Below are 11,739 nucleotides of genomic sequence, written 5' to 3'. Positions count from 1 at the left end.
ATGATGATGTGCTATAAACCATAGGCCTGGAGCATTTCATAGTCAGAAGAGAGAAATGTAAAGTCATGAAAGGCAGAAGCATCATGGCAAGAGACATGGAAATAAGACAGACCTAAGAATCTCTAAATATATAAAGAGATAATCTGATACCTTGAGGAACAGGAGTGTGGTTAGAGGAAGAGAGGAAAACTAAGCATATAAAGAAAAGAGAATTTTCAAAGCACTGCTTTAGATAAGGTCAATAGGAATACAATTAAGAGAAGAGCTAAGAGGTGATCTGCAAGCTGAGCAATGGAGAACAAGGAAAGAGAGCCATACAGAGAAATCGGGCATCTGCAGGGCTGGTACTGAAGGTTTAGAGCTCTGATTTTCACCTCTTTTCCTACCACAGTCTGAATGCTATGACAAACTACATTATTGTACCCTATAGAAGGATAATTCCTCCCAGCTCCTCCCAAATGCATGGCCATTTCAATTACAGCACCCTTCTCTATGGAAGGATTGTACATTTCTAGCCTGCTGAACTCAGTGGTGGCCAGGTGGCTTGCTCCGACCAATAAAATGAGAGCCGGAAGGGCTCTTTACCAGTTATAAGCAGTGATTTTTAAGAGCTACCATGTGTTTGGTTACACTCACCCCTTTTTCCCTCTGTCATGAGACCAGAATTTGCCAAAGAGAAAATGCTGTCAGCTTAGGTCCCCAGTAAGCTGAGGAATTGGGGATGGTTCCTTAAAAGAGCAAAATTTAGTCTAAGCTGACTGATAGAAATTGTATAATCAAACTCCCACAACCACCACTGGCTCACTAGTAGAGTTGACCTCACATAAAAACCTCTTGTATGCAGATTCATAGAAGGAAGAGATAGAATCTCCAAGGCTTGGAAATCTTTGTAATTTGAACTCTTCTTTCCCTGTGAGATTCTGACATTTTTTCTATTGCTATTTCCTGGCTAAGAAAAACTTGTCTGGGGTCTTTAAAAAGAATTTAAGAATAAATAATTCTTTGAAGAATTCCATAGTTACCACCAACAAACCAAAAACTTACTTCCACTGGTTTCTGTTTGCTTGGATCTTGCTGGTTTACTCAGATGGTTTTGACTGGATCTTTTCCCCTTCCCTGGCCATGGTTCTTCTCCTTTTTCCAACTTGCAGATCATGTCTGGTTTGGGAGCTTGATTCCCTGCTCATAGGAAATGGTAGAAATTTAGTGTTAGAACAATAATCTCAGAAATTAAGCCATACTGTTTGCACTTCAGGGTCTTTCAAGAATACATGGCTCCTGAAGTTTTACAGTGTAGAAGCCCATGCACCTCAGCTGAGTAGACTTTCTGTTTGGAGACACTGGTACAAGTATTCGTCCCTATAGCCAAAAGAGATTAAAACTCTTTGACCCCAAAAGTCAAGGCCAAACTCAAAAAAGACTTCAGGAAGAAGGCACCACAGTGAACACATTTTGAATTACAAGGGACTGTCCTTACCCATTGAGGCTAGGTTGCTGTAGTTCTCCAGCATCACATCCTTGTACAGGTCCCTTTGAGCAGGATCCAGTTTCTCCCATTCCTTCTGAGTAAAGGCCATAGTCACATCTTTGAGTGTTACTGATCCCTGTAATAGCATAGTTCTGTTCAGTCTAAGTTTACCCACATTCAGTGAATGATTTGGACAAGATAATTTGTCTCTACCTTCCCCACTCACTGTTGACCATCATGGTCTATAGCAGTGATGGATAATCTATGGCACATACACTGCCACTAGCTGTTTGTTATCACTGAATGCTCTAAGAGGTTTGCCATCACTGGTCTATAGGATACCTATTCTCTGCCTAATAATGTACTTTTTAAAAGAAATAAGTGCTGTACTAACGAATTTTCCTATTGTAAATTTGTTTATTTAAGAGGATAAAATCATATGAATATTGGAAAGGAGAGAGAGAAAGGGAGAAAGAAAAAAGAAAGAAAGAAAAGAAAAGAAAAGAAAAAAGGAAAGGAAGGAAAGGAAGAAAGGATAGGGGAAAGGAAGACAAGAAATATCCTTTATCTTTTCTTCTGTAAGAATGGATAATTAAAGGCTATGAAGCAGTATTTACAGTCTATACAGTTCTGAGGTAAAAGAATTGAGACACGATTTTTATAATCTGTCAAAAAATCATTTATGCTTCAAAACAAAAGTAGACATCTTAGGAATACACAGATGCAGAAATTATACTATCTACATATTTTAGATATATAAAAAAAGGGAGAGAGAAGCAGGGAAGGAGGAAAAAGGGAATCTTTAAAAGAAAAATTGGATCAGAATAAAATTTCAATGTTGAGAAAGAATATATGAGCAAGCTATGAATAGTACAGCTAGTAAAATATCTAGTTAAATCGAAGTGCCTGGATAATGTGCTTGTGGAACTCTCATAAAAATATCATTAAAATCAATAAATATTATGTAAGAAAAATAAACAAGAATGTTACTGGAAAGAGTTGGAGGCAGAGGGGAAACTAAAGCATGATGAAGCTCTCTTATGATGCAGGTAAGTGGAGGAGCTATTGGAGAATTTTGATACTAATAAATATACATTTAAACATGTTTATGTGACACTGAAAGATAATCTCTTACCCTCACAAGCCACCAATCATGCATGCATCACTAATTTCTAACCCCACAGACTTCTAGTCACTGACTTCTAATAAGCCACATTATTGACTGTCACTCACCTCCTTATCAATGAGTTGGCACAGGAGTATTAACCATCAAGCCTGATATTCCAAAACGACCAACCCCAGCAAACCTCCAAAGTTTCACATTACATATAGATTTCTATTTCCTGTGATGCCCATATCCTTCATCCCATCCCTCCCTGATCAATTCCAGAGAACGTTCAAACAGTGGCTGTTACAGAAACCTTCATCCCTGTCGACAAACTCCACTTTATCTTCAACCTTTTTAGCCATTTCTGTCACCAGTTTGTTTTAACTAAAATCAACCTGTCTCCTGAGGATCCTGCTTCCTTGTAGCAGTCTCAAGTAGAAATGGTCTATTTCCCATGACCTATGTACCTCAGGATCTGAAGATGAGGTAAATGATTACCTCAACCATTTCTCAAATCATCTTCAAAATCCCTTTAGAGTATTACCAGACTTTAACCTATTAGTCTTCCTTGGCTCAATGATTCAATATGCGGGGTCACAGGACTCATCATACAACTGTATTCCTCGCTGAGATTTATTACAGCAAAGGAATTCAGAGCAAAATCTGTTAATCATCATAGGATGAACTCCAGACAAAATCAGGCACAAGCATCCAAGGGACCTCTCCAATTGGAGTCATACAGGGCATGTTTGATTCTCTCAGAAGTGAGTCTTGACAACACATCTAAAATGTTGTCTACCAGGCAATAGTTAAGCTAGACTGCCAACTTGATCAGCTAACCCACATTTCTGGATGTGGCTGGGTGGATCGTGGAGGTGTGACCTGTGGTACTGTATGTGATCCCTGGCCCCTTCCTTTCTGGTACTGTTCTTCTGCTCTGCTTCCTGGCTACCATGAAGTGAACAGCTTTGTTCCTTCATGCTCTTCCACCATGATGTTTCTACCTTGGAACTAGCCCACCTTGAAACCTCTGAAACCATGAGCCAAATTAAACTTCTCCTTTAAGCTGCAGGTGTTGGACATTTTGTGCCAGTGATGAAAAAGCTAAAGTAATCAGGAAAGTTCGTACGAGACTTGGTGCCGCAGATTTTTACCGGGGACTTGATCAGGTAGGGGCTCTCTGCATGTACTTACAAAAACTTCACACTCCCATAGGAAAGCATAAACTATATTGTCAAATCCCTTCAGCCAAAGAGAGCCACTTATCAGTTCTGGAAATAGGGAGAACACTCCTAAAATCTAATTTCCTTGATGCCAACAATAGGTCAACCTTGCAAGCAGGCCTGTCTAAGCACATCAATTTTAGACTTCCTTTGTGAACTCTTTTTTGCAATCATCCTACCTCACTTACTGAAAACTTTACCACTAGGTTCCTCTTTGCAAGAGTTCCTGACATTCATTCTACATACCCTCTGTATAAATGTAAAGAGCCATTCAACAATCCAGCCTCTCTCCTGATGCCAATCTTTTTTCCCACCCAAACTCAGCCACCTAGTCATCATCCCTTCATACCTTTACAACTTAAAATCACTATATCACCTCCAAAATCTCTGCCCTCTGCCCACCAAAACATTCTGCTTTCTGGCCATCATTTCTTGTCCTGCAAGCTCACTTCCTTTAATACTTCCACTTAAATAATTATTCACACTTATTGTACCCTCTGATCCACTATTTTCACCATCTTCCACCCCTGGATACGCTTACTATCTTTCTTTCTTATTTAGATTTCAATGCCATTGAAAACTTCAACATTTTAATTTCCTTGTTCTTCTCTGATATACTTACCTACCAAAGCCTCAGCCTTGGTTGAATACAATTCTTTTAAGATCTACCTGCAAGATTGCAGCTCAGCATTGCAAGAGAAAAGTCAAACAACTACACTATCTAAACCCATGTCAGATTTATAAGACATACCTCAAATATATACTATCCAATACAGTGCAGCAATCCTACTGAGGCAGGAAAATGAATGGGATCCCTAACAGAACAAATCACCCCAACACAGAGTAGGAGAAAAGGATGATTTTAACAATGTCTGTGTCTCTACAGGGGACTAGTGTCCTCCTGAGGGCACTGAGCAAGGCTTTGCTTTTACTTTTATACTATTTTTACATGGAAATCTCTCATCCCTGGGCAACAGCAAGCAAAATGATTACAGAACAAAAGCAGAGCAATCACTAGAGGGAATGGGAAACTGGTAGGACTTTCCAGGACTGTTATGCTCCACTGACATTACATTATAGCTGTATCTATACATAGCTGTGGTCACAGCCACCAACTTTCTCAGGGAGGTTAGCTGTACAGTTAACCCATAGTTGCCCAATTTCACCCCAGGTGGTGGTTTCCTTTCTCACTACTACTTGTCTCTAGGAAATTCACCTTTTCTTTTTCCAGAATGACTACCTCAAATCATCTATTTAAGCAAACTACTACTTTGCCACTCTCAGCTAATGAATTTGCTTTATACTTCAAAAAGAAAATAAATTCAAAAAAGAAGTACTTTGCCCTGCTATCACCAATTCCAAAGCCCATGTAGTATATCTTCCCTTCTGTTCAAATGAAAAGAATTTTTTCTTCTTCTCTCACCTAATGCCAGTTTATTTGTGCTCTCCATCACAACCCCAGCTGCATTCTCAAGAACTTCCTCCCTGCAATTACCTCTCTTTTATGTCATCTATTTCTCCCTTTCTATGGGATCATTTCCAGTGATGTTGAAAGTTGCCTCAATGTTATTAATCTGAAGAAAACCCTCTCTTGACTTCATGCCAATGGAGTCATGTGCATTGCTTTGCTTCCTTTTACCAGCAAAATCCCTCATAATTGTTATGTATCTTTGTTATTTCCACTTCAGTATCTTGCAACTCATTCCAATGGGATTTCACTCTCCTCACTCCCCTGACAGAGCCCTAATCAACTGAAATAACCGTGAGCTACATCTTAGCAAAGTCAGGTTCTGTGTGGTCATATTTTGGGACTCATAAGAGCAGATGACGATTATTCTTATTATCTTGAAAAGCTATCTTCTCCATGCTTCTCTGATACCACACCTGCATGCTTTTATCTCAGTGATTACGCCTCATTCTCCTTCTGGTTTTTGTCCTCTAAATACCAAAGTGACTCAGGTTTCTATCCTTGTCCCTCTTCTGTTCCCCTATCCACCTTCTCTTCCTACATGATCTGAGCCAATCTTATGGTTTTAAATACCATCTTCATCCTGAAACCTTTCAAATATGGTTCCCTGACCCAGGCTTCTCTTATGTTCTATATTCATATATCTAATGGCTAATCAACATCTCTACTTGGATGTGTAGTGAGCAACTTGATGGGTTAAAACAGAACCACTTCATGAATGCGTCTCATTTACTTTCACTACTCTGGCCTTCAACACTACACTTTCTCAGAACATGGAATCACCATCCATCCCATTCCTGAGTCCAGAAGTCTAGATGTAGAGCCTGATTCTCCTCTTCCTTTATGATCCATATCAATTCATCAACAATCCTACAAGCTTATACTCAGATGTATTTTGAATCTGATTTCTTTTCATCTTTCTGCTACAACCTATTTTAAATCATCATTACCTCTTGCCTTTGACTATTGCCCTAAACTTCTAACTGATCTTCTTGTACCTACTTTGGTCTTTTGCAATATAGCTTCCTCAGAGTAGACACTTTTTTTAAAAGTAGCAATCATATCAGAGTGCCCCTGCAGGTAAGTGGAGGAGCTATTGGAGAATTTTGATACCAATAAATATACATTTAAACATGTTTATTTGACACTGAAAGATAATCTCTTACCCTCACAAGCCACCAATCATGCATGCATGACTAATTTCTAACCCCACAGAACTACACTATCTAAACACTGAAATAAATTCAGTGCTTAAATTCAATGATTTCTCAATGCTTTCTCACTGCAATTATAATAAAATCCAAATTCTGACCCTAGTCACTAAGATCTGGGATAATTTGGTACTTCTTACCATATTGATTTCACACCTTTCTATTTTCCCTCTGAATATGCTCCAACAACATTAACCTTCCTCCTGTTTCTTAAGCATACCAAGTTCACTCCTACCTCAGAGCCTTTGCAGTTGGTGTTCCTTCTACCTTGAACAGTATTTCTTCAAGTCTCTGCATGGCAACCTCCTTGTCATCATTTATGTTGAACCTAATTGTCAGAAAAATTTTCCTCAGAAAGATTTTCCAGAACTAACCTGGCTAAAATCACACACTCCCTAATTCTAATAACTCTACATTACCTCCTTTACTTTCTTCATAGTACATACTAGTGCTTGGAATTATCTTCTTTGTTTATTTTTGATTGTCACTTCCCTATTTTCAGACTGCAAAAATATTGAGGGAGAGATTATGACTTTGTTTCCTGACGTATCCAGCACTTGAAACACTCCTTGGCATCAAATAGGCATTCAGTTTACAGTCTGTTCCTACATGTTTCCAAACACTGACATCCAAATTGTCATCATCCACTAACCTTTGCAAACTTCCATTAGTTATGGAGCCCTACTGTCTCCCAAATAGCATTATCACAGATCAATCATTAACCTCCAGAACACTCCAATCTGACCCCTAACAGAACCTTCCACCACTAAACCCTGCAATCTCCCAAACCCCTGGCCCTCTCAGGACTCTACGGCACAGAAAAATAGAGGACCTTTAATCATCAACCCTTACTAACACCATCTTCAACACTAACAGCTCAGTGGACACCACCTAATTATCAGTGACGATCTTCTCTCCCCAAATGACTCACAATTATCAGCCCTATCCACAGACATCTCAACACTGACTCCCTACATTCCACAAACCACTGTCCCACCCTATACCCAAGTTCCCCCACTACCCATCACAGCACACTAATCACTGACGCTTAAAGATACTGCTAATCAGACTTCCACAGTCATTACCATCACTGACCCTCCAAAGCCCCAATCTCTGATCCTCCCCATCTCTCATCACCTAACTCCTCAAACTCTCCAACACTGCTCCCTGTAACAGTTCAGTCTCCAACCACCACAGATACCCACCATCGCTGGTTCCCACAGACATTCTAAATCACTAAGCCTCACAGACCTTCCCAACCACTGAAACGTCACGAAGCGCCGCTTCTGATCCCCTCGCTTTCCCAACGCCGACCTGTCAGTGTCTCCGCCATCACTATCTGCGCAGATCCCTCAAAACAGCGGTTTTCTAAAAGTAGCAATCAATCCCTGACTCCACACACCCCTACTAGCACCGACCCAGATCCCTCGGAACACTGACCTCCCAAAAGACTCTCCGGTTTCAGCCCCAGCAATTCCCAAATCTTGCTTTCGCAAAACTACAGAAACCTGTCGATCACTGACCATCTCTGAGACCCAAACTGCCGCCTACCCATTACCGCCCTCACCGCGCCACTGCACTCGGGTTCAGACGCAGCCATCTCGGGCGGATGCCTGCCCTCCTCGGCTGTCCTCGCACTCTTCTGGTCCACAGCCTCTGGTTTTGTCAGGATCCTGTGGCAACCGGAGGCCGACATGGCGCCCACCCCCAACGCGGCCTCAGCTGATCCCGCGGCCTCAATGGCGGCGCCCACAGTGCCTGTGGGTGCGGCCATCTTGAAAAGGTTCCGCCGTACAGCCGAGGCGCGGGGAGCTCTGGGAGCGGCTCCCGAGGCTGAGAGGAGCCGGTACCAGGGTCCTGGAGCAGGGAGACCCAAGCCCGCGGAAACTGCTCACTCATTGCCGAAAGGCGTCGCGCCGGACACCTCGGCCTTGGCTCTCAGATGTTTCACTTTAGTAATTCTGTTTAAAGAATCTAGAGTTGCTTTTCTTAATAAGTCAGTATAGCAGGAAAACGCCGGAATCACTGTATTTAGTGTGGACTTCAGAGAGCTGTAATGATAAAAGAAATTGGAGGGAGAAAAGCCAGATCAGACAAATAATATTGCTTTATAGGGAGAGGGTGTTAATCTGGGATATTTGATAAATCCAGCAGTAGGTTAAGTGAACACACTACTCCTGTCAGAGCCCTGGTTTGGTGGGGGAGATTTCAACAAAATAATCAAGTAATTGGGACAGGGCCAGTGGTATGGATCTATGTGTGGGCTGTGTATTTGTGTGTGAATTTTTGTATATTAATAAGCCATTTTCAAGTGAGTAAATAATTATAAGAGAAACACCTGGAAAATTGTACACGCTTTTTATAAAGTCTGTTACCTCCTCTGATGTCAGCTGATTCCACCATACTAGGTGCCTGAGTTTCTAACTTTGGCTCTGGGTCATGGGGAATTTTTTGGGGGGAGAAGATAGGGTGTCGGGTTGAGACAGGCTCTCACTATGTAGCCTAGGCTGGCCTTACACTTGTGATCCTCCTGCCTCAGCCTCCCAAGTGCTGGGATGACAGCATATACAGCCATATTTGGCTGGGAATTTCTCATGATAGTCTCTACAAAATGTCCTACATACTGATTTTGTGTGAAGTTCTACACAAAAGGAATTATACAACATTATTCATTATTCAACAAGCACTTTTTTGAGTATCTGCTATGCGCCAAGAGTCGTCCTAGGCATCGTGGATTAAACAACAGTGGGGGCTGGGGCTAAAACAAAGAGTCTCGATTGTCCTGGGACAGAGGCTGGGGAGGTGATAAAGCTCGCGCACAGACGGCCGCCAGGGCCGCGCAGCAGCAGCGAGGCTTTGGGCTGCGTAGCGCAGCCGGGGACACCCAGGCAGGCATCCGCGAGCCCACAGGTTGCATGGGGCCATCTGCCGCACACCCTTGTGGTTGAATACTCTGGACAGAGACAGCAGGCAGGGGCGTCTGGCGACGGGTGGGCGGTGCTTGGGGAGGTGTCCCCGCTGCCAATGGAGCTGGGTCCTCCTGCGTTTAAAGCGCAGCGCTGTGTGTCAAGAAGCTGCGCGGGAGACACAGCACGAAGGTTGAGACTGGGCTTGGTCATTTGGGACTGATTTCCAAGGTCAGGGCCCGTCTCCCAACCGGGAGAACTCGGGCTGAACTCATCACCGGGCTGAACTCGCTCCGGTGGTCCCTTTCCAGATTCCGTGGGAGCCGGCGTCGCTTCCAGGATACCGCCGGAATCAGCAGCGGTCTCCTCGCAGAGTGCAGAGTTCGCCTCCCAGGCCGGCGCCCTCGTCCCACCGCTCCAGACGCCCAGCCCGGGAAACTACTCTTCCGGGCTTCGTGGGCTCTGGTGGGCTCACCCCTGTCACCTACTCGCTGGCTAGGGATGGTCGTCTCTTCATCGTCCTTCGAGGTTGCCGTTTTCTTTGCGGTGACTGCAAGGAGGCTGCGAGGCTTCTGGGCTGCTTGTGCCTGGGGCCCCTACCCCCTGGCCACCCGCCTGCCTGCTGTCAGCTGTGGGTGAGAGGAAGCCCTCACTGGAAACCTGGAGGAGAGCTGATAAGGACAGCTCAAGAGTGACATTAAATCAGGTCCACAGCGTCTGGTTCTGTCGTCTGGTTTTACAGTGGAGGACCCCACCCTCCACTGTATCTTTCTCCACATGTCCACGCTATCCAAGCCCAGCGCCCAGGACCCAGCCTTCCTTGTGATTTCTGATGTTCCTGAGCCGCCAGCCCCGCTCCAGCAAGCACTAAAAACCCAGACCCAGACGCTGCTCAACTGGCAGAGCCGCTGACCACAAGGAAGCAGATCTTCATCTCTGGAGGTGTGGAGGGCACGTTACCTGGAGCCTGCTGCCTTTCCCAGACCTGTCTCTTGTGTCCCCCTCGACCCCCTCCCCAGAATGCAACCCTCATCCAAAACCCATCAGCACACAAAATAAGCTACAGCCCTACTTGGTCTCCTCCGAGAGCCCTCTTGGGTCCTGGGGAATGGAGTGCCTGTGTTTTCACAGCTTTGTCAACCTTCTTTCTTCTCTCTAATTGACAAGTTTCCCTTGGAACAAATGCCTTATATTCGCACAGGAGGGACCTATGCTCTGAGTTCTCATTGCCAGGGGTTCTGACACTTAAGAACACTTCAGGCTGCCACCTGAGCCTCATTTCTGGCTGCCTCAGTGGTCCAACAGGAAATAACCGGAAGGGCAGAGGGGATGGGTTGTAAGACCCCAGGGTTCCCTAGATAGGTGTCCCAGGATTATTGGCCACATCCAAGGAAGGAAAAGGACTTGATTGGGGTAGGCAGGTTTTGTGTTCTGTGCATTCTTTTTTGGTCCTTACCATTCTCTCTCTGCTAATTTATGAGCATTTTTTCTGAGTGGAAGAAGAAAGGGTAAATCTGTTTTCTGCTCTGCGTTTATTTCACAGAAAGTACAATATTTTGTTGTTGTGTGTTGAGGTACTCTTTACTGGTTGCAGCATTTCTCGTGTCCTTGTATCAATATGTGTCTTCTTATGCAATGGGCCAGCAAGTCTTTTGTGTAAGGAGACAGGAAATATTTAAGGCTGCACTATTTGTGTAGTTATTAAATAAAACTTTTGAGACCAAGTATCTCTGAAATAGTTTATTGAGTTGTTACAGGTGGTAGCCAACAATGAAAGGATCAACCCTCAGACAAATTCCCTAAGCTACCAGCAGCATAGCTAGATAACAGTTGGGAAAATGTCTACCAGATCTAAGGAAAAGGGTATTTTATAATGAAATCTGGGGTCGATAAAATATAAATCATTTACACTAAACCTATACTGGCTATAGATCTAGGTAAAGGGCAGGACAAGGTGAAGAGGGCAAGTCTCTGGATAGGAGGATAGTCCATAAAGGATTTTGTTTCTTCTTGGTTGGTTGGTTGGTTTCAAAATCAAAATGCATTGTTGCCTTTGTGGGTCATCTTCAAAATACAGGAAAGGAATATGGAGCAGTGTTTTCTTTTTCTTTATTGATTTAACTTGAAACTGTCAGTTGAAATAATCTCATCTCTATCCTCCCTTCATCCTCTGGCCTCTAACTTAAGACACCACATCAATCTCTCATCATAGTCTCTGCAACAAGTGGTTCTGTTATCATGGCAGGAATGTAGTCATTGACAGTGAGGAAGGAAAATATGTGGTTATGTTCCAAATTAATTATATTTACAGAAAGAGGCAGCAGGACATATTCAGGCAGGTGCTTGTGCCACTGA

At 43.3% G+C, this 11,739-nt stretch overlaps 1 protein-coding gene across 3 annotated transcripts in view; it reads right to left on the bottom strand.

Annotated features, from left to right (window-relative positions):
• Window positions 1-8,237, bottom strand: part of Zfp37 (ZFP37 zinc finger protein) — an 18,019-nt gene extending 9,782 nt beyond the window's left edge. The window contains exons 1-4 of one of the 3 annotated variants that reach the window (XM_005382697.2): window positions 8,046-8,130; window positions 6,714-6,806; window positions 1,478-1,604; window positions 1,045-1,179 (exon numbers count right to left, since the gene is read on the bottom strand). In XM_005382697.2, coding sequence (XP_005382754.1) covers window positions 1,045-1,179; window positions 1,478-1,577 — 235 coding nt within the window. In that variant the 5' untranslated portion in view covers window positions 1,578-1,604; window positions 6,714-6,806; window positions 8,046-8,130. Of the gene's footprint in view, window positions 1-1,044; window positions 1,180-1,477; window positions 1,605-6,713; window positions 6,807-8,029 lie in introns of all 3 variants that reach the window. The other 2 variants (XM_005382694.2, XM_005382698.2) reach the window with 2 other exon arrangements.
• Between the last annotated feature and the right edge of the window lie 3,502 nt (window positions 8,238-11,739).

This window comes from Chinchilla lanigera, unplaced genomic scaffold, assembly GCF_000276665.1.
Source record: "Chinchilla lanigera isolate Chin_1 unplaced genomic scaffold, ChiLan1.0 scaffold00018, whole genome shotgun sequence".
NCBI classification, from domain to species: Eukaryota; Metazoa; Chordata; class Mammalia; order Rodentia; family Chinchillidae; genus Chinchilla; species Chinchilla lanigera.
This window is presented reverse-complemented; position numbering and strand designations above follow the sequence as displayed.